The sequence below is a fragment of the Crinia signifera genome, chromosome 9 (genome assembly GCF_055691185.1).
Source record: "Crinia signifera chromosome 9, ASM5569118v1, whole genome shotgun sequence".
Classification (NCBI taxonomy): domain Eukaryota; kingdom Metazoa; phylum Chordata; class Amphibia; order Anura; family Myobatrachidae; genus Crinia; species Crinia signifera.
The window spans coordinates 110,044,414-110,066,594 of NC_139225.1; the positions used below are offsets into that span (position 1 = coordinate 110,044,414).

Below are 22,181 nucleotides of genomic sequence, written 5' to 3' on the forward strand. Positions count from 1 at the left end.
TGTGATGTACACCTGCCGATGCAGGTGCTTGTATGCAGACGGGGGTGAGACGGTGGCACTCGCAATGTAACAAATGAAGAACCAGGAGACAGAAGATATATATATATATATATATATATATATATATATATATATATATATATATATATATATATATATATATATATAGGATATATAGATAGATAGATAGATAGATAGATAGATAGATATATCTATCTCATGTCCCCTGACCAGGATCCGGGGAAGAAAAACGCACTCGCAGATTTTGTAGTTCAATTTTTATATAGTTCAAAGTGACATCATGTACAGCATTACATGTGCTGTACATGATGTCACTTTGAACTGTATAAAAATTGAACTACAAAATCCCCGCGAGTGCCGTTTTTATTCCTCGGATCCTGGCCACAGGTCAGGGGATATATATATAATAGTTTGTCTTGATAACGGAGTGAAATCCGAAACGTCGACTTTGACCTTGAGTCCTGAGTTGTTTATTCAAATCCGAGTGAGTGCTGCTGTGCAACCCCCTCTGCATTCTCCACGTGGGCAGCACCCCCGGTCCATTACCTCATTGCTTTGCTGGAGTGCCGGATAGATATAGATCTATATCTATATATCGTCGGGGGTGTAGCGCGGCACTCAGGACGGTGTTAAGAAAAGAAAACAGGAGCCAAACTTGACGTTGACGTTTCAGCCTTGCGGCTTTTATCAAAACAGCTAACATGTTAAAATCACAAATGTGAGCGACGCTGGCATTTTTAGCAGATATTTTGTGCATCTCTCGCAGATGTTGGCAGTCAAAGGTTAAGGTTTCATTGACATTTGAAAGATTCATATCTCACCTCAAAGTCTGATGGGTGGAACATGTTTTGATAATGATAACCCTCTCAAAGCGCTTTCTGGCTTCGCTGGCTTTCTTCTCCGGCCTCCAGTCCAGTTGTCTAGAAAAGATAAAAACATGTTTATTGCTCGGTCACAGACTCGTGACTGCAGTAATAAGGAAAAACACGGAACCAAAAATATCCAATAAATGCCCAATTCAAACAGCGTACTCCATTCCATCTTCCTTAGTACTTGAGGTTATAAAAATATTGAAGTTCATTTTTCATACAATTAAATAGGCTTAACATGCTGTGGGGGAAACTTACTAAGGTGGAAGTTCTATTTCAGATGGAAAGATGCTATAGGCAACCAATCAGATACTATTATCTTCTAGAAGGTGCTAAATAAGTAGATCCTGATTGGTTGGCCATATCTACATCCTATCTGAGATAGAACTCCCATCTTCGTAAATTTCCCCCAAATGCCTTTAAACTGGAACACTCTTGAATTACAAAGGTTCTGTGACGAATTTAAACCAGGTGAAATGCAGGGTTGAAAGTCAGCCATAGAGCCTGTGTAATTCATATATTACACAGTATACATTGGAAGGGACAGAAAAACATAATCTACATTTAAAAAAAAAAAAAAAAAGTCACACATTTAAAAAGATTCACATAATACACTTCAACTTCTGCCATCCCAAGATTCACATAATACACTTCAACTCTGCCATCCCAGCCCCCCCCCCCCCCAATGCTATTAAATCTTGAACAAGGCTCATATGGAGAAATTGACGTACACAATATTACTATTGTATTATAATTGATGATCATTCATCCTGTAGCAAACAAGGATAATCAATTATAATATAATAGATCCACCTCAGTACAAATTGTAGAATTTTATAATTGTGTATAGATTTCAATATTAACCTTTGCTGTCCAAGTTTTTTTGCAGTTCAAACAGTGTGTTTTAAATTAATTGTAATTTTTTTTTTTTTTAATTGATCCATCGGGCGCCATCTATGGGCCGTCGGCGCTCAAAACAATTACGCCCATAGATGTGAGGAGCAGCGTTTGGTATGTATTACATAGGATTCTGTCTTAACACTTTTTAAAGAAGGTTCTTATTAAAACATTTTATACATTTAACGTGAAGTAAAAGATTTTGTGATAGATGTCAGGCCCTGAGATAAAGGAGTATATTTATTGTGGTTTGAAAGGAGTAAAAAAAAAATAAATAAAAAAAAATGTGTAAAGAGAAATATATTAAAAAAAAAGTGGACAAACATCTTACCCTGAGGGGGCAATTGGAGCCTGCGGGATGGCGGAAAGGGCAGGGGAGCAGTTCGGACTATGCGCCCTGCCAGGCTCCAAAATGCATGCACAGGATAAAGGCGAGTCCAGCAATGAAGATCAGTTACATACTTGACGCGTTTCGAGCCCTTGTTGGCTCTTCTTCAAAGGGTTGTATGTCTTATCAACATGTACTGCTGATCAGACATTGCAACAGATATAGTTCACCCAACATGGATGCCTCGCCTTGTAGAATGAACAATGGAGTGTTACCACTGATAGCTGCCTAGGCGCTGTGCAGCTTGGCGGGTATTGTTCCCTGTGTGATAACTGTACTGTCTCTGCTGTATTGTTGCCTGCCTGGCTGTTGCGGAGACCAGTGGCGCTGCTGATAGCTGCCTAGGTGCTGTGCAGCTCGGCGGGGATTGTTCCGTGTGATAACTGTACTGTCCCTGCTGTATTGTTGCCTGCCTGGCTGTTGCGGCGAGGCTAATGGCTGTCTAGGCGCTGTGCAGCTCGGCAGGTATGTGTTCCCTGTGTGATAACTGTACCGTTCCTTCTTATATTGTTACCTACCTGGCTGCTGCAACGACCAGTGGCGCCACTGATGGCTGCCTAGGTGCTGTGCAGCTCAGCGGGTATGTGCGCTGCGTCTATATCCCCCAGGGTACTTCTAGCATATACCTGTTTGTGTTCATATATCTGTCACTGTTTAACTGTAGCTAACTGACTGTTGCACAGCAATCCAAGTCAAATTCCTAGTGTACGCCAATAATCATGGCCAATACATGGCCAATAAAATTGATTCCGATAACATGATTTTGCAAGAGGACCATATGGCTTAAGTACAGAGGTGTGAACCTTAATTTCTTATTTGTCCACTACCTTTTGCACAGTGTCACATAGGCCCAGATAAAAGTTATTGCTGGGAGATTACCCTTAAAGAGGTCTGGAGTAGTATTGCATCTTTTAGAAAGTTTCAATTTCAGAACCAGGAAGTTCCCAAATGTATAAAGCTTTGCAAGCAGTTGCTCTCAGCCAGTAGAAGTTCATAGATGCTACCTGCATCTGCTTATATTAGAGTCAATGACCGGAAGTCAGATAGAGAGCGGTCTCCCATTAGCCACAATTTCATCTTCTTATATTGTAACATTTCTCATATATAGACAGGTAAATAGTGTTAATTGTAATACTCTGCATCTTCCAAAATCTGTGCAGTTCCTCTTCACTGCCCGGGGTATCAGTGCTGCTGTGGCGGTTCATGCACAGCGTGGTCTGTATTCCAGCACAGCTATGCAGACCAGTCACGTGCTAGATGCACCACAGCTGAGAGCGACATCCCAGGCAGGGAAGAGGAACTGCATGGGTTTTGAAAGATGCAGGGTGCTAGAATGAACACAATGTTAATAATACTAATAGATGCAACCTATACAGTGAGACTTACATATTTTCAGTTTTGCTCTGTGCTCTATAGTCATAAACCATACTGCTGAAAGCCTGTACAACAAGGGACCACCTACTTCTGCTGCAGAGAGAGCTTCTTCCTGTAGTCCTTGCTCTTCTTCTTCTTCTTTGTGGCGTCATATTCCCCCTTCAGCTGGAACCTCGCACTTTCAACATGAAGTTTGTATCCTCTAATCTCACACTCATCAAGAAGCTTCAGAGCAAGTTCCACAGATTCTTTCTACAAGGACAACACATCACCAATCTCTACCGATTTGCCAAATGACATGGCACCTACAGCTCTGCTTGAATATTAGCGAGAATGCTACAATGACAACCAGGGGACCATTTCATGTGTTTGGAGTCATAACTGAATAATTATCTGCATCATATAAAAAGGTGGGAGAGTGTAAAATATGCAATTGTCATATTTTTGCTTTGGCTACTTTGATTAAATAAATGCAACAAATTAAACGAAGGACACATGTTAAATAAAGTATGAGAATCACTGACCTTGAGATAACAGCACAGGCCATCTCCCTTCAGGTTTCCCGCATGATCCTTATATAGCTTAATCTTAAATTCATCAGACACTGGATCTCGCATGATAATGCCACATCTAGACATAAGTTGTGCAAACTCATCATTTGTGACATCGGGAGGAAGACCTGAAAGATACAGAAGAAGAAGAAACAGACGCAAAATTATTTATATGCAAAACACAACACCGAGGGACAAATTCTATACATACACGTCATTGGGACTAACCTGTAACGTACACATTTGTGTTTCTCTGATCTTCCACATTGAACCAACCTGTAATGAAACCAGCATTAACACATATATATAAGACACAATTTGTCTGCTCTCACTGTAGAGCGCATGCGCGCAGTCACCAGTTTGATGAAGAAAAAGGGGGTGAGTATTGAATTGTCTGTATATCTTCTCAACCCTGGCACTATTACACCCCTTTCACATCGCAAATGCTGGGTGGCCTCCGGATTTGGACACGGATCCGTCCCGGGAGCGACCCGGCATTTGCGATGTTTAGCCCCACAGCTTATTGCTGGATCGCTGATATCAAAAAGGGTGCAAGGAGTGGAGCGGTAGTACATCATCAGGGGGCAGGGGAGGAGGCAGCGCTTGTAGCTGATGCTGCCTCCTCCCTATAGTGTTCACACTGCACAGAAATCTGGGTCCAACCCAGGATTACCCCAGGTCAAAATGCAGGGTTGATGGACCCGGGTAATTTCAAAAAAGCCCTTTCACACCGCACGTTGGTCCTGGGTGATTTGTGCGATGTAAAAGGGGTAGGGGGGGCGGGGGATCCTGCTATTTGCTTTTCGTTCACTCTCTTGAAATTAAACCAAAAAACTATTTCTTGCCCATTTTGGATACATTTATTTCTTCTGTTGGAAGGAGCCAAGAGGAGGCGTTCACCAATTACAAAGAATCAAACAAAATTTGCAAAGGGGCAATCAAAGTAGCTAAAAGGGATTATGAAGAGCGCATAGCCACTGAAAGCAAAACTAACCCCAAGAAGTTTTTCAAATACATAAATAGTAAACGTATAATTAAGGACAACATAGGCCCACTAACCGATATCAATGGAAAAAGTATTACGGAGGACAAGGGAAAAGCAGAACTGTTAAATGAGTTCTTCTCATCAGTGTTTACTAAGGGAGAGCAGACTGTGGAACGCACACATACCACAAATGGGATGAACAAGCCGGATCTCAATATTGAATTCTCTACTGAGGAAATAATATTGAGGCGCAGCAAAATCAAAACAAATAAATCACCTGGGCCAGATGGGATTCATCCTAGGGTACTAATGGAATTAAGGAAGGAATTAGCTTCCCCTCTACATTATATCTTCAATAATTCACTATCATCAGGAAAGGTACCAAAAGACTGGAGAATAGCAGAGGTAGTGCCAATATTCAAAAAAGGAGGATCCCGCTAATTACAGACCTGTTAGTTTAACATCAATAGTGGGTAAACAATTTGAAGGATTTTTAAGAGATGGGATCCAGGAATATTTAGACCTTTATAGTTTACTCAGTTATAACCAGCATGGGTTCGTGAAAAATTGTTCATGCCAAACTAATCTACTTGGTTTCTATGAAGAGGTTAGCAAAAACCTTGATAATGGAAATGCTGTAGATGTGATTTTCCTAGATTTTGCTAAAGCCTTCAACACCGTACCACACAAGAGGTTGATAAATAAAATGGAGGAGCTGGGATTAGGGGCAAATATCTGCAGATGGGTAGGGAACTGGCTGTGTAATAGAGAACAAAGAGTGGTTGTGAACAGTGCAGTTTCAAATATGATACCAGTACTAAGTGGAATGCCACAGGGTTCGGTTCTAGGGCCCATTTTGTTTAACATTTTTATTAACGATATTGGGCAGGGGTTACTCAGCAATGTATCCATCTTTGCGGACGAAACAAAACTGAGCAGAGTTATTAAATCATCAGAAGAGGTCACCACGCTTCAAAATGATCTTGACAATCTAGATGAGTGGGCAAAAAAGTGGAAGATGAGGTTAACTGTGGACAAATGCAAGGTCATGCACCGTGGGAGACATAACCAGTGTGCTAGTTATTGCCTAAGTGGGGATGAATTGGGTAATTCAGATCTCGAAAAGGATCTAGGAGTCCAAATAGACAACAAACTAGGGTGTAGTGCTCAATGTAATATAGCAACTAAAAAAGCCAATAAAACTGTAGCATGTATTAAAAGGGGCATGGAAACTAGGGATTCAAAAGTAATTATGCCTCTGTACAAATGATTGGTTAGACCGCACCTCGAATACGGAGTACAATTCTGGGCCCCACACTATAAAAAGGACATCATAGAATTAGAAAAAATCCAAAGAAGAGCAACTAAGCTTATTAGGGGAATGGAGAACTTAAGCTACGAGGAGAGATTAAGCAATTTACACTAGAGAAGAGACGATTAAGGGGGGCCAAGCTCAACATGTACAAATATATTAGGGGCCGATATAGAGAACTGTCAAACACCCTTTTTTCTGCTAGACAGGAATTTAGGACGAGAGAGCACGAGTTTAGATTAGAAGAAAAAAAGATTTTGTTCATCTAGAAGAAAAAAATTTCTTTACAGTCAGAACACTCAAACTTTGGAACTCTCTTCCTGAAGAAGTGGTGTCGGCAGACACTATAAGAGGAATTTGGTACCTACCGGTAATTCCGTTTCTCTGAATCCGCAGGGGACACTGGCGTTCACGCTGGGTAATAGAGGTGGATGGCTGGGAACTGGCACACTGTAACTTTAAACAGCTGGCTCCTCCCCTCTAGTACCCACAATCCCCAGTTAGGAAAATTGGAACGAGAGGAAGGACACCAGACTACTATTGACAAATAACCACATATTTACAACATATATGCATATATACAGACAATAACAACTGTACACACATGACAACAATGACCGGCAGGCGACCAGAGTAGGGAGGGAGGCCAGTGTCCCCTGCGGATTCAGAGAAACGGAATTACCGGTAGGTACCAAATTCCTCTTTTCTCTATCATCCGGCAGGGGACACTGGCGTTCACGCTGGGGAGGTTCCAAAGATTCCCCCTTGGGCGGGAGAACTCGGAGGAGCCTGCAAGACCAATCGACCAAAATCCGCCGCTGAAGAGGCGAACGTGTCGAATCTATAGAACCTAATGAAGGTGTGAGAGGACGACCAAGTAGCCGCTCTACATAGCTGAACTGAAGACGCGCCTCGTCGCGCCGCCCACGACGTGCCCACCGACCGGGTGGAGTGAGCTGTGATAGAGGAAGGCGGAGCCCTACCTTCAGCCAAATAGGCCTGCCTAATAGTGAGCTTGATCCAGCGAGCTATGGTCTGCTTAGAGGCCGGCCAACCCCGTTTAAGGGCGTCATACAGGACAAATAGGCCGTCTGATTTCCTCAAGGACGCAGTTCTGGACACATAAACTCGCAAAGCTCGGACCACATCCAGGGAGACCGATTGCGGGTCGGAGTCCGTAAAGGCAGGGATGACAATCGGTTGATTCACGTGAAAAGAAGTAACCACTTTAGGCAGGAAGGAGGCCCTCGTACGAAGCTCCGCCCTGTCCGGATGAAAAACAAGAAAAGGTGCCCGGCAAGACAGAGCCCCCAACTCTGAGACTCTCCTTGCCGAAGCCAGAGCCAACAGCGTAACTGTCTTCCATGTCAGGAATTTTAAATCTACCTGCTCCAAGGGCTCAAAAGCATCGGACTGCAGGAAGCGCAAAACCAAAGGCAGATCCCACGGCGGCGTAGGAGGAACGAAGGGGGGCTGGACTCTGGCCACCCCTTGCAAAAACGTCTTGATTTCTGGCACCGAAGCCAGCTTCTTCTGAAACAGGATGGACAGTGACGAAACCTGGACCTTCAGGGAAGCCAATCGAAGCCCTGAATCCAACCCCGACTGTAGAAATCGAAGTAGCCTAGGTAGATGGAAACTCCTGAACGGGTAACCCCGAGCGGAACACCAAGTGGAATACGCTCGCCATATCCGGTGATAATGTTTTGCGGAAACCGGCTTACGGGCCGCCAACATCGTGGGGATTACTGACGCCGGTATCCCCTTCTTCCTCAAGATGTCTTCTTCAATAGCCACGCCGTTAAACGGAGTGGCTTCAGTGCCGGGTGCAGAAATGGTCCCTGCTGGAGGAGATCCGGCCTGTCCGGAAGTGTCCAAGGCTGGTCTATGAGCAGGGACTGAATCTCGGCGAACCAAGTGCGTCTGGGCCAGAACGGAGCAATCAACACGGCTCGGACCCCTTCCCTTCTTATCTTTTTGAGAATCCTTCCTAGAAGAGGAATCGGAGGAAATAGGTAGACGAAGTGGAAGGGCCACCGAACCTCCAGAGCGTCCACTGCCCAAGCTCCGGCGTCCCTTGTCCGTGAGACGTAACGGGGAAGCTGATGGTTCTGCCTGGAGGCCATGAGGTCTATCTGAGGCAGACCCCATCTCCTGACTAGCTCCTGAAACACGTCGGGATGCAGGGACCATTCCCCCGGATGGAACATCTGCCTGCTCAGAAAGTCGGCCTCCCAATTGTCGACTCCTGGCAGGTATACTGCCGACAGAATCACTTCGTGTCTCTCCGCCCAGTGTAGAATCCTTGCGGCCTCCTTCATGGCGCCTCTGCTCTTGGTGCCTCCTTGCCTGTTGAGGTATGCGACAGCCGTCGCGTTGTCCGACTGGACCTTGACGGACTTCCCCCGAACCATGCCTGGAACAGCTAGTAGAGCATTGTGAATTGCCCTGAGCTCGAGGACGTTTATGGGCAGACTTGCTTCCCACTGACTCCAGAGACCCTGTAGGCGACGATCTAAAATGACCGCGCCCCAACCTGTGAGACTGGCGTCTGTTGTCAGAACTATCCAATCCCATATGGCGAACCGCCGGCCCTGAGTCAAATTCTGTCTGTGTAGCCACCACAGCAGTGACGACCTTGCTTGACTGGATAGCTGCACCCTCCGGTGGATGAACAGGTGAGAGCCTGACCATTGACGAAGCAAGTCCAACTGAAGGGTTCGAGAGTGGAGCCTCCCGAACTGAAGCGCCGGAAAAGCTGCCACCATCTTTCCTATCAGTCGAATGCAAAGCAGGATCTGAACTCTCTTGTGGAGTAGAATCTGACGCACCAACAACCGGATGGAGGCGATCTTGTCCTCTGGTAGGAATATTCTCTGTGCGCTGGTATCCAGCAACAGGCCCAGGAATTGTAGGCGTTGGGACGGTACCAATGAGGACTTCGGATAATTCATTATCCACCCGTGCTGCGTCAGGAACAGAATCGTTCTGTGGGCATGCTCCTGCAGAATTGAAGGGGATGAAGCCTTTATCAGCAGGTCGTCCAAGTACGGCACGATATTGATGCCCTGAAGCCTCAGACAAGCTAGCAGGACTGACAACAGTTTCGTAAAGACGCGAGGGGCAGAGGACAGCCCGAACGGAAGGGCGCGAAACTGGAAATGCTCCTGTCCAACAGCGAACCTGAGAAAAGATTGATGGTGAACCCATATTGGAACGTGGAGGTATGCATCCTTTATGTCTAAAGAAAGCAAGAACTCCTGGGGCTCTAGAGAGGCTATGACAGAATGTATTGACTCCATCTTGAACGGATGGTACTGGACGTACAAATTGAGTGCCTTGAGGTTTAAAATGGGTCTGGCGGATCCATCTGGCTTGGGAACCGTGAAAAGATTTGAGTAAAATCCTCTTTCCCTCTCCCTGAAAGGCACCGGCATGATCACTCTGGATTTCAAAAGCTTCTCTATAGCCCCTTGCAGCTGTACTCTCTTCTCCTGCTCGCGTGGCAGAGCAGTTGTGAAAAATCTTGAAGGTGGGGGACCTGCAAACTGAATCTTGTATCCGTCTGAAATAAGCAGACGGACCCAAGGATCCGACGTGGTGGCAAGCCACTGCTGTCGAAACTCCAGAAGACGGGCCCCGACCTGAGAATCCCCCAGCATGGCTGGAGGATAGTCACGCTGCAGGCTTCTCCTGGGGCTTGGGCAACTGGGCCCTGGCCGCAGGCTGTCCTCTTGTCTTTCCACGGGACCCACGAAAGGAAGAGGAAGAGCCTCTTCCCCTGCCGCGAAAGGACTGCTGTGGGCGAAAGGAATTGAACGATGGACCCGTGTACTGCCGTCTCGCCGGTGGAGGAGCAGAAGGCAGAAAAGCCGACTTACCTCCCGTGGCCTGGGAGATCCACTTATCCAGCTCAGGGCCGAACAGCATGTCTCCAGTAAACGGCAAGGCCTCTACCGCCTTCTTAGACTCCATGTCCGCTTGCCAGGACCGCAACCACAAGGCTCTTCTGGCGGCGATAGAGTTAGCCGATACCCTGGTAGCAACCGTCGTGATATCCTTGGACGCGTCCGTAAGGAAATCAGCCGATTCTCGGATATGCTCTGCCAGAACCCTTAAATCCTGGCGGGGAACCCCCTCTTCCAGGCCCTGGATCAACTGTTCCGCCCATTTGGAAACAGCTTTACTTACCCAGGCTGATACTACTGCTGGACGTAGCTGCGTCCCTGACGCCACATAGATAGCCTTGAGCGTATTCTCCAGCTTCCTATCTGCAGGGTCCTTTAAGGCGGTAGCCCCCGGGACCGGCAGGGTAGTCTTCTTGGACAAGCGCGAGAAAGAAGCATCCACTGGCGGAGGCGTCACCCACTGTGCAAGTGCGGACGGCTGAAAAGGATATAAAGAAAGAAACTTCTTTGGAACCTGGAACCTCTTATCCGGGTTCAACCATGCTGAATTCAGCTGCTCCTGTTTAGGAAAAGGAAAAACAACCATCTGTCTAGGACGTACCTCAAAGAGCTCTAGATCCTGGGACACGGGCTCAGGCTCTTCAGGAAAGTTAAGGACCCGCTTTACAGCAACTATCAGAGCCTCCACCCCAGCCGGGGCCGGTTCTGGATCCGTTGCCTGTAGAACCTGGTCGTCATCCAAATCTGGGTCCAGGTCGTCCCCCAAAAACACCGGTTCATCTCCCGAATCATCAGAGTCGTGGTAATGTACCAACGGCCGTTTCGGACGTCTCTGCTGAATGGCAGGGACAGACATCGAGGAAACAAACGAATCCATGGATCTAGTTAAAGAAGAGACCCACGCTGGCTGAGCCACCCTGGACTCCGCTAGCTCAGAGGACAACTGAGACATAGCACCCACCAATGAGGAAGCCCATGCAGGGGGCGCACTAGAAGCCTCAGGCTGACCCTGGGCTACACCACGGCATGCCTCACATTTAGTAGCCTTGCCTTCCGCAGAAGTCTGCGAAAACTTTGCACCACAGGAGATGCAGCAAAAAGCCTTTTGAGAGGCTTTTGTGGAAGCCTTGCCAGTCATTTTGTATCAAATGAACCCACACACACACACAAATAACACAGAGGAGGTGTAGGGACAAAGGGACTGTGGGCACCAGAGGGAAGCACAGCCTCCTTGTAAGCAAACAACCCTCCCCCTTACTCAAAGCAAATACAGCTATATTAAGGGAAACCAAGGGTTAACAGTCCCACTGCTGTGTGCACCTAAAGAAAAAGGTGACAAGCAGAACAGCGCTTTAGAATAGAGCTACCAACAGCAATATTCAGCACAACATAAATGCATTATAGCCTCTTATACTGCCCCAAAGCCCCCCTCACCCGCGGCATTGAACTTTAAACATGGCGCCCGCCGCGTGCGGTACCGCGTCTGAGCTGCTTCTACCAGCGCTATCTCAGCGTGTTTCCCTGCAGCAGCCTCCCGCCCAGAGAGGGTTAAAACCCCCAGCGCTCGGCGGTAGCAGCGGTACAGGCATACACGCGCGCACACTGACAGAACCCACACAGGACGCCCCGCTGAAGGGGTACTTACTATTAGATGTCTTCACCGCCGGAACGCAGGACAGACAGGCAGTTTGTGTCTGACGGTCCCTTTGGGGGGAGACCGCAGGAACACAGGACTCTGGCAGGCGTCTTTGATGAGACCCTGACAGAGAGCGCTGGACTAGCCAGCGGCGCCAAAGCTCCCTTGCAGGGAGAGAAAAATCTCAAAGCTGCAGCAGCAGAACCTTTGAGGGAAAAGCTAGAAAAAATACACACCTAAGGAGAAGGTTTAGAACGGAGACAAACTCCTCGTGGCCAGCTCCCTGAGCACAATTTTTCTAACTGGGGATTGTGGGTACTAGAGGGGAGGAGCCAGCTGTTTAAAGTTACAGTGTGCCAGTTCCCAGCCATCCACCTCTATTACCCAGCGTGAACGCCAGTGTCCCCTGCCGGATGATAGAGAAAAATACATTTAAAATAAGGTTGGATAAACATTTATTGGTTAAAAACATCCACGGGTACGAATGAGTAACAATCTGTCTTTAAATATCAGAACATACTATACAACAAGGGATTAGCTACTATAAACATAGGTTGAACTAGATGGACGCAAGTCTTTATTCAGCCTCACCTACTATGTAACTATGTTACTATGAGCAAAATGTCTAACAGTACTTTTTGACATGACTTTGACAGCAAAGGGATGAGAAACCCCTCAGCAGTGAAGGAGCTGAAAGCAATGCAAGCGGTGCACAACTACAGAGGATGCAAGGTTTGCAGCTGCTGTGGGGTCTGAGCTTCTTTGAGAGCGCACTGCTCCCCCTGCACCTAGTCATTGGCTGCCTCCAAGGCCTGTAACTCTCCCTTTTTCTCTCTTCCTCCCTGACACACTCTCCCCTAGCACTTTGGGTCCCTCTCTCTGACATTGTCACTGTAATCGCTCATTGCCTCTTTATCAATGGAACTATCCCTGGCCACTCCCCCTCTTTTCTCTCTGCCTCTCCCCGGAGCATTCTACTGACAGTAGGTGGGCAGGGAGAGTTCAAGAGTTTGCTTTGGGGCCCACAATTTCTAGCTAGTCCTCTGAATGCTACAGCACACATTTTTGAATTTTACCACCAAGTATAAGAGGTATACACTTTACAGAATATCTATCCTACAGTAAACCTATAAAACTATTACATAAAAAAAAGTATTACTATTATTAGGGCCTTTTCACTCCTCTCTAAAGTGCTATAATGGTGGATGCCATCTTTGGTGCTTATCGGCAGGATTTATCTGCCAGTAAAGAGTGGGCAGGAAAAAGATAACAGCATCACAGATAATTACTTTTGCTTGATTTGCTGTACTGTTGATTCAGAACGAGTCCAGTTCAAATAAATATATAAAGAAATGCAGATAAGAAAAACACAAACACAACAAAGCAGCGCCGGGAGTCAGATGATCAGTATTATTCTTACCCGGATCTGCTTTTCTTTTCTCCCCTTTTGCTTTCGGGTCTCCTTGGTCTGACTGAGACTTGGAGCCTTCCTTCTGTTTCTCTGCAGCTTTCCGTAATGGTTCTTTAGGGGTTTGGGCTGGTTTAGAAGGCTCAGGAGCAGATCCATCTTTATTATCTTGATCAAACCCATAGTTTGCATGATACATTGCTAGGAAATCTTCAGTTATCTGTTAGGGATAAAACAAATATGTCAGTAGATGCGCTAGAACCATGATGGTGTAATTCAGATACACAATAGCGGTATTGCATCCCTTTATCACCTCCACAAACTATACATTTGCTCCTATTGCATCAATTACAACCTTTCTGTGAAAGATTTAAGCTGGAAATACACTAGTGTGATTTGGCCACTATTCACCCAATTCTGAATGAAAAAAGTGGCCAAATCGCATGTGTCCGATTCAGAGTCTGAGATCGGACCTGCTTGCATGTCCGACCTCCAGGCAGTGGGGAATATGATCATATGTGATCTTGCTCTTGTGAAGGTCCAGGGTGGCTCAAGGGGGATCGGCTGCGACTTTTCTCTTTTCTTTCTAGAGAAGTCAAAGTAACGTGTGGGGGATAGCTAAGCACTTAGGGGGATATTCAATCCTGGGGCATGACCCTGTCCTGTTCTCGGCTGGCTCGACTGGTAATCCATAGGCGGTTTCAATGTCCCGCCTGCCGAATGCCAAAAAGGGGGAGTGGCCGCAAGATACGGCAGTGGATCGTCGAGCTGCGGTACAGAGCTTGAAAATCCACGGCCATTCTTGGCAGTACGGGCCCGACTGTTCAATGCGGTCGGGAAATAGGGCCCCACCGCTATTTCCCCAGTCGGGAATAGCGGCCGGAGATTAAATACCCCCATAATCTATGCAAGTTCATAGGTGTAATCATGCAGGAACATGCAGAAAGAGGAAAAAACAGAAAGAGAGAATAAAGCTGCGACAAGGAGCAGAACGGATGCTCGTATTCGATATCTGCAAGATGTCCCATCTACTCCCATGTTAGACATACAGCACTGTACAATTGTAGCCCATTTCTGTGCTAGAACAGTTGTATGAAGTCTAAAGCTCCATACACACTAGGCAATATAGTAAAATATATTGCTCAGAATGTCCCTTCTGAATGATATACATTGCCTAGTGTGTACACTGTATATCATTAACAACCCCTCCCTTCAACCTGCATGAACTGATGAGGGAGGTAGTGAACTACGGCCATGCTCTAGCTGTAACCAACCATATTCCCAGGTTTTAGCCCGACCCATGTCGTGAGCAGGGTTGGCAAAGTCCCATTTTGTTCCTATAAAGAATCCTAAATTAATGCGTGATCACGTCCAAATACCTGATATTTTACTGCATGTATGGAAGAGCGTGTTGCAAACATACCGTGGAAAACATAGCAGGGGGCATCCAGATGGCTGACAGACAACGTCAGTCAATAGATATTCATAGTCAAAAGGACGACCTGAGTTTTTGGAGATTTTTTTCATAATTGACTATCCAAGCAGGGTTCGCAAATACTCGCTATAGCGAGTATTTTTACCTACTTTGGAGCACCAGGGACTAATTTTTTATGAATGGCTGGGTCCCCTGGGACCCAGCCATTTCGGCGTGCACGCGGTGTTAATATGCGTGACAAGGGGCAGAGAGATCTGTTTCCCCCTCAGAGCTGCCTGTAGTAGAGGAGCCTATAGACTCTGCTGGGATTTCACTCACCCTATCCCTCCTGTTAGCGCTGCCATTACTTTTACAATCATGATTGGTGCAGCACAGGTGTCCCTATTCAGACATTATGCCTTTTTCTAGTATATGTGTATCTTTCTTTATGTGAGTGCGCAAATTGCCAATTGATTACTCACCCCCCCCCCCCCCCAACCGCCACAGTTTTGGGGTGCCCAAATCTATGTTTGCTTACCAAAAAAAAAATAGACTCAGGCTGGCCCTTGGCTCAGGGTATATGCCATATGGAAGAGAGGAGGGGGCTTCTGTATGTGCCATGCTGGGGAAGGGGAGAGGAGGCTTTATTCCGTTGGGACCCAGAAAAGGTCAAGTAGGACCCCGATTTTTGTAAGTGAGGGGTCCCAGGGACCCATAATTTTTGGGGGTTTTCGCGATCACTGCCAAGTAGACTACGATTAGGAACGGTAGTAGGTTGAGCTCTGCAGTATCGGAGTAAGGCATTGAGCAGTGACCACTTTACATTGGATCCCTTTTCATTACTCTTTTTCACACAGATCTACAGTTGCCATAGACACACCTGACCACTAAGTAAGCTTGTAGTTATTTGTGCACAGGCTTCTATATATTCCTTTAACCCTTTCAGGTCCAACGTCTAGTCAGGCTCAACAGCCCTAGCGCTAGTAGCAGATCCAGTGGTGAGCCACTTTAATATAAGACCATTTTTTTATTAAACAAAAAATAATAATAATTAAAATGTAATCATTTCAACCAGACCGACTGAATTGCAAAAAAAAATAAAAAAAAATTTGGACTACAAATAGGGATGCCAATCCCGGGGCATTTTTTTCAATCCCGGTATTGGCATCTCTAATACTAAAACACTTCTGTAACAGGATCATGGGATTAAACTTCCATCAGTCCCACATAGAGGTGTCATCAACACAAAGTGGAAGAGCTGATGGTTAAAAGGGCTTCTATCAGTGTGAGTGTCAGGTTGTCAATAAGAGGTTGTGTGACTGCCTATCTCGTGTGGATCTGCAGCCTTAAGCTCCACTCTATAAAGTCACAGAACTCCTCTTTGAATAAATATCCTACTAGTTTATTAGTAGATGGTTCATTAACCATGTACAAAAAAACACCCATGCCCCCCAAACTGACACATGGTGGGTCCGGTGGTGCGGTCGGGGAGCGTGGCAGGCGATGCTGTGCAGAGCACCCCCCCCCCCCCCCCCCCAAAGGCTGGTGTAAACATGGACTAGCACGGGAATGTCCCTGCATGATCCCGGGACCATATTCCTGGGTTAGTCCCTGCATTAAATGGGAGCACAACATGAGGGTCTGCACAGTGAGAGGACACATACTTTTCTCCTAAAAAACCTGTACTATTGGTCTTGGGGAGGTAATGTCAGTTATAGCTCTTATTAATACTTGATTTTATTACACACCAACTATTTAAGAAAGGGCTTAGAAATGGGGGTCACCTTATGTTTTGAACTTGACAGAATATCCTATTATGATAAAGATCTACAATTTCTTGGTGAACCTGCAGGCAACCCTGTTGCATTCCGCTCATATGTATGTTTTTTTGGGGCCTACACACAGGGCATTTCCTGTATTCAATATAAAATACTTCTACTCACATATAAGGCTATTAACCATACTGCACCAGCACATATATCTCTTTATTAATCTCAAGATCTCCCATTTCGACCACTCCCCTCTGCACATGATCTGCGTCTCTCTTCTGCACGGATCACAAGCTCCCATTCACCATTACAGGACTTTCATCGGGCTGCTCCCATCCTATGGATGCCCTTCCTCGCACAATAAGACTCTCCACTAGCCTTTAAACTTTCAAGCGTTCCCTGAATACTCACCTCTTCAGGCAAGTTCCATATGCCTAACCCTCTGAGGCACTTCTGTATTATATAGCTTCCTTTCTGGACTTGCAACTTTGTGGCACTATTACTGGTGCCCAGAGCTGGACTGGGACCAGAAAATCGGCCCTGGCATTTTGAGCATACAGGCCCATCCTCAGTATGCAGGACCCCATGCGCAGCGAAAAGGGGGCATGGCCTCATGGAAAGGTGTGTGGTATCACAAAAAGGAGGCATTGCACATTATGGCACACACCTTAATGCCTATTACGCATGATGGAACACACCGTTATGCCCATTACACAACACATTATGGAACACACCATTATGCCCATTACACCATTGCCACACACTGTATTGCCCATTACATATAATGCCAGGGCTTGAAGGCGCGCGTCGCAATGCCTATTACACGTCATAATGCTCATTACATGTTATGCCATACACTGCAATGCCCATAACACGTTATACCAAACACCGTAATGCACATTACGCCTCGCAACGTGATGCCCCTTATACATTATGTCACACATAGTATTGGCTCTTTAAGGAAAAAGGTAATCCAAACAGTCTCAAGCGCTTTTTTCCTTGCTGCTGTTTAACCCAAATTGGAAAGGCTCAATCCCAATACACTTTCAAAATAGAATGCAAAAACAATATGTAAACGGGCTGACCACAGCGCAGGGATAATATATTCAAAAAATCTGCAGGATTTGTAGGGAAACAATTTCTCCAAAATGAAGCCACGTGATTTCCGTTATCTTTAAAAATTTAGTCACTTTATTTTGCAAAAAATGGATCAAACCATCAGACCAATCCAATAAAAATATATAAAAAATCCACAAAACATCAAACACATGAAAAAAACATCGAAAAAAATTCTTTGTAAGGAGAAAATTTTACAGCTCACCAGACCTCTTGGGGGATGTGATTTTTCACCTTTTAAATCCACTGATCTTAAGCAGGATTTTCCCACACTGGTACTCTTCCCTTAGGTGCCACACTGCCACTGTGGTTAGCCTTTGGGTTTTCCCTGTGCTAATTTGGTTTTCCTGGTGGTAAGGGAAAACAGAAGAGACCCTGGAGCTAGGTGCACGGATCGCTGATAACAGGTGTGCTCCCTCCTGTCAGAATCTGCCTGCGCTCGCAGTCTGGCAGGGTCGTGGCAAAGATGTTTTATATGTCACGATGCTCCACTGTTGGTATGTGGTCTCTCCCCGGCTAATGATTTTACTAAGCCGCCCGAGGTTGAGAAAGACCGATTACGGTAGAAACGCGTTGGTGAGCAGCTGGAGACCGGAGTTCTGAGAGGAGACAGCCACCAGACACAGGGGAGGAGTGCCGAGGGAGACGTTTGCAACCTCGGGCGGCTTAGTAAAATCATTAGCCGGGGAGAGACCACATACCAACAGTGGAGCATCAGGACATATAAAACATCTTCGCCACGACCCTGCCAGACTGCGAGCGCAGGCAGATTCTGACAGGAGGGAGCACACCTGTTATCAGCGATCCGTGCACCTAGCTCCAGGGTCTCTTCTGTTTTCCCTTACCACCAGGAAAACCAAATTAGCACAGGGAAAACCCAAAGGCTAACCACAGTGGCAGTGTGGTGCCTAAGGGAAGAGTACCAGTGTGGGAAAATCCTGCTTAAGATCAGTGGATTTAAAAGGTGAAAAATCACATCCCCCAAGAGGTCCGGTGAGCTGTAAAATTTTCTCCTTACAAAGAATTTTTTTCGATGTTTTTTTCATGTGTTTGAGGTTTTGTGGATTTTTTATATATAGTAATGGCTATTACATATTATGCCATTCCTTCCCCCTGTGTCAGCCATGTCTCCATTCCCCTGTGTCAACCATGTCCCCCTTTCCCTCAGTGTCAGCCCTGACTCTAATCTCCCCTTCTGCCCTGTGAATGATGACACATACCACACTGCTGTGCTGGCTGCTCTCCAGACTTCCTCCTCTGTGTGCAGTGACAGCCTCCTTGCCTTCCCGGCCAGCCCAGCAGTCAGCAGTTAGAGCACAGCCTGCTTAGAAGAGAGGAGCGCCAAGATGATCGCTCTGCCTCTGCATGGGGGCACAGCCAGGGACAGACAGTGGCACAGAAGTGCAGTGGAGGGAGGAGAGGGGGCTGGTGGTGCATCTGCTCTCCTCCTCGGCAACTGGAGGAGGGGAAGGCCATTTAGCAGCGACGCTAAAAGCGTGATTTGGGCGGCAGCAGCGGTGTGGGATGCTCAGCGCTATTGCAGAAAAGTTCTTCTGAGAACTTTCTGCATAAAATCGTCCCACAAGGCCATCAGCATTTGCCAGAAGTGCCAGATGGCCAGTCCGGCACTGCTGGTGCCTGTTTCCCTCCTATGTCCCTATAGATTGTACATTTGCAGCAGGGCCCTCCTACCTCCAAGTCTGTCTGTTGTTACCCAGTTTGTTTTATCACTGTCTACTATGGTAAAGCGCAACGGAATCTGCTGCGCTATATAAGAAACTGTAAATAAAAGGTCTGTACCACATAGTCCAAATCGAAAGCGTTTCTCTTGCCATTCGATCCCAATTTGGAACCAACATTGCACCATGTGTACACAACATTAGAATGTGCCCCTACATCGCTCCATGTGTACCACTTGAAGTAAGCAATGGTAATTGCAACAGGTCTGGCAGAGCCGCAGAACATATAAGTATGACTGTGCATGACAAAAGCCTGCAGCTGTCACAACGACTGCGACAGACCCTCACAGCATCCATCTCTGACCCTGTTGTGCATGGCTAAACTGCAGTGGAACCTAATACAGGGGATGAGGAAAGAGAGGGGTCACCAGAGCCAAGTCATTCCTGGAAGGGCAGTTCAGCAGCACCCTGTGAGGGAGGGCATACTGCTATAGTACATTCAGTGCCAGGCAAGTCTGATGGAAAGCTACAAGCACATATACTGGTCAGTGGGCATGATGCCTGGGGACCTGCAATGCTTGGCACTAGGACACTGTTCCCCAGGCTGCATACACAACTGTGCATGTCCCCCGGAGATCCCCCTGCAGGGTTCGCCCTCACCTTAGGGAACCAGGCCTTCTTCTCGAGGTCCCATTCATACTCGGTGCCATCAGATGGGTCCTTAAAGGTGTAAGCGTCCTGCCCGGGCTTCGTATCTGGGTTCCCGTACAGCTGCTGGAGCCGTAGCTGCTCAAGAAAAGCCTCGTTACTGTCCATGTCCCTGCCGGTGCCCAAGACCGCTAGGAATGCCAATAATCATCCACAACAACACGGGTACTCGCGAGTACGGAGCCCCAGTACTGTAGTTTCCAGATGGCCGCTACGCATGCTCACTGCATCGTCTCCCACGCGCGTGCGTAATTCTGGGCCAGGCGCGACAACGTCACGTGACTCGCGTCGCACTATCTCCCGGCTGCATTATGTACAAGGAGCTGGTTTTAATCGATACTGTGGGACTTTTTGTACAGCAAAGGGTGTCTACAGCTCAGTAAGCAGACTGCTTTGGAAGCGGCCATTTTGTTGGAGTCTGGAGACAATTTAATATTTTGTACACACGCGGTCGCGATGTGAATGTTCCTATTTTAAAATGAAGCTTTGGATTTACTAGCTATTGATGCTAGGGAATGTTGCAATGTAGTAATAAGAATTAGCATATTTGTAGGGCAGGCTTGCCTCCCCTCAGGAAATGGGCGGGAGGATCCTGAAAAATCAGATCAGCCCCCTGGCTGCTAGGGTTGCCAATGCCACTTCTGGATTTCCGGGATTCTCCTGTATTTGGTGGCAACCCTCCAGGAGTTTTTTCCAATCCCCCAGATTCAGGGTTTCTTCCAGAATCGGGGTGACTGGAATAGTGTGGGCAGCCTCTGGCTGCGGCACTGCCGCTTCCCAGCCTGCTGTTGGCTGCTCATACAGGCTCCAACTAGGGATGGCCATCGATTCAAAATCATTGATGGTTTATGGCCAATGACGAATACTTTTGCCATCGATGGAGGAAAAAGAAGGTTTTGATTGGACCATTGGCCCACAGGTCAATCAGTCAAACAAAATGGATGTCCATCGATAAATAAAAATGTCTACCATTACATAGTTTAGCACTATCAATGGCCAGTTGCACTATTGCCATTGATGGCAAGAAGCTACATCGAAGCGCCCGACAATTACAGGGGTAGTTTCCCTACCTATGCGTAGCACCATTCCAACTTTAAGGACCCTGTCGTCAAGGGAGCTGTATGCATTATTATTACCAATATTTCTTTCAACAGGTGCCCTCTTTATTTCACTTTATTATTGTTATTAATTTAGTTTTTTATTATTTTTTTCTCCCCTTTTTATTTTTTCTATCATTCTTTATATTTTTTTCTTCACCATACATGATACCAGATACATTATCCCAAGCACTCACTTTTTATCTGATACTACTGTTTATTAATCAAGCTGCTACTTGCTTTAGCACAGTACTCCTATCCAAATGTATGTCTCAGCCCGCAGACCTGCTCCCACAGGGCTGACCACACAGAAAGGCTGTCCGATGCATGTGCATCTCGAATATCTGGACGTGGCCAGACTTGGTGCTCTCTACCACCATTGTGACAGGATACTTATTTAGTGGATCTGCGGGGAGAGTCAGCCGGCTGGTGCCTGCGCTGGTGCCTTCAGGGTCAAGTTATGTCAGCCTTGCCCGTATTGCCTCTCTGGGCTTCTCCTGGAGAGCTGAAAATAAAAATAGGCAAGTATGTTGTAGGGATAGACCACAAACATTGATTTGGTTGAGACATTTATGTTTTTGGGGCAGCTGTATTACACCTCCAAACTGTCCTTTTTTCTTGCTGTCCCGTGTCCTAAACAGGATGTATGAGCATGTGCACTTTGTCTATTCAGAGAGACTGAGGGGCTGGGGGCATGGCCAGTAGCTCTCAGAGGGCTGGCCATGCTCTCACAGTGGCAAAAACGGGGGTGTGGTCTCGTGGGAGTATCGTGCCCATTTGGTCACGCCCCTGACTAGAAGGCCTCGGCTCCCAAATTTTGGCCGACCGCCTTCGTGAACATGTCCCGCAGCCTTTTGCTGAGAAGTTGGCAGTTGGTATGGTATTAAGCATGGTAAAGTGATAAATTCCACAATGAACCCATCATTTTGTCCAAAAAATTAAAATTCCAAAAGTTCCCACTTTTCTGCATAAAATTTTAGGTACCTAACGAAAATGTATTACTGAGGTGAACAAAGTTGATTCCAGTGCATGATTTTTAAATGGGAGCT

General features: G+C 46.5%; 1 protein-coding gene across 1 annotated transcript in view; it reads right to left on the reverse strand.

The window, feature by feature from the left end:
* Positions 1-20,337, reverse strand: part of HTATSF1 (HIV-1 Tat specific factor 1) — a 27,199-nt gene extending 6,862 nt beyond the window's left edge. The window contains 7 exon segments of the mRNA XM_083160743.1: positions 843-871; positions 874-941; positions 3,638-3,801; positions 4,074-4,228; positions 4,329-4,376; positions 13,362-13,569; positions 19,988-20,337. Coding sequence (XP_083016869.1) covers positions 843-871; positions 874-941; positions 3,638-3,801; positions 4,074-4,228; positions 4,329-4,376; positions 13,362-13,569; positions 19,988-20,143 — 828 coding nt within the window. The 5' untranslated portion in view covers positions 20,144-20,337.
* Positions 20,338-22,181: the final 1,844 nt, after the last annotated feature.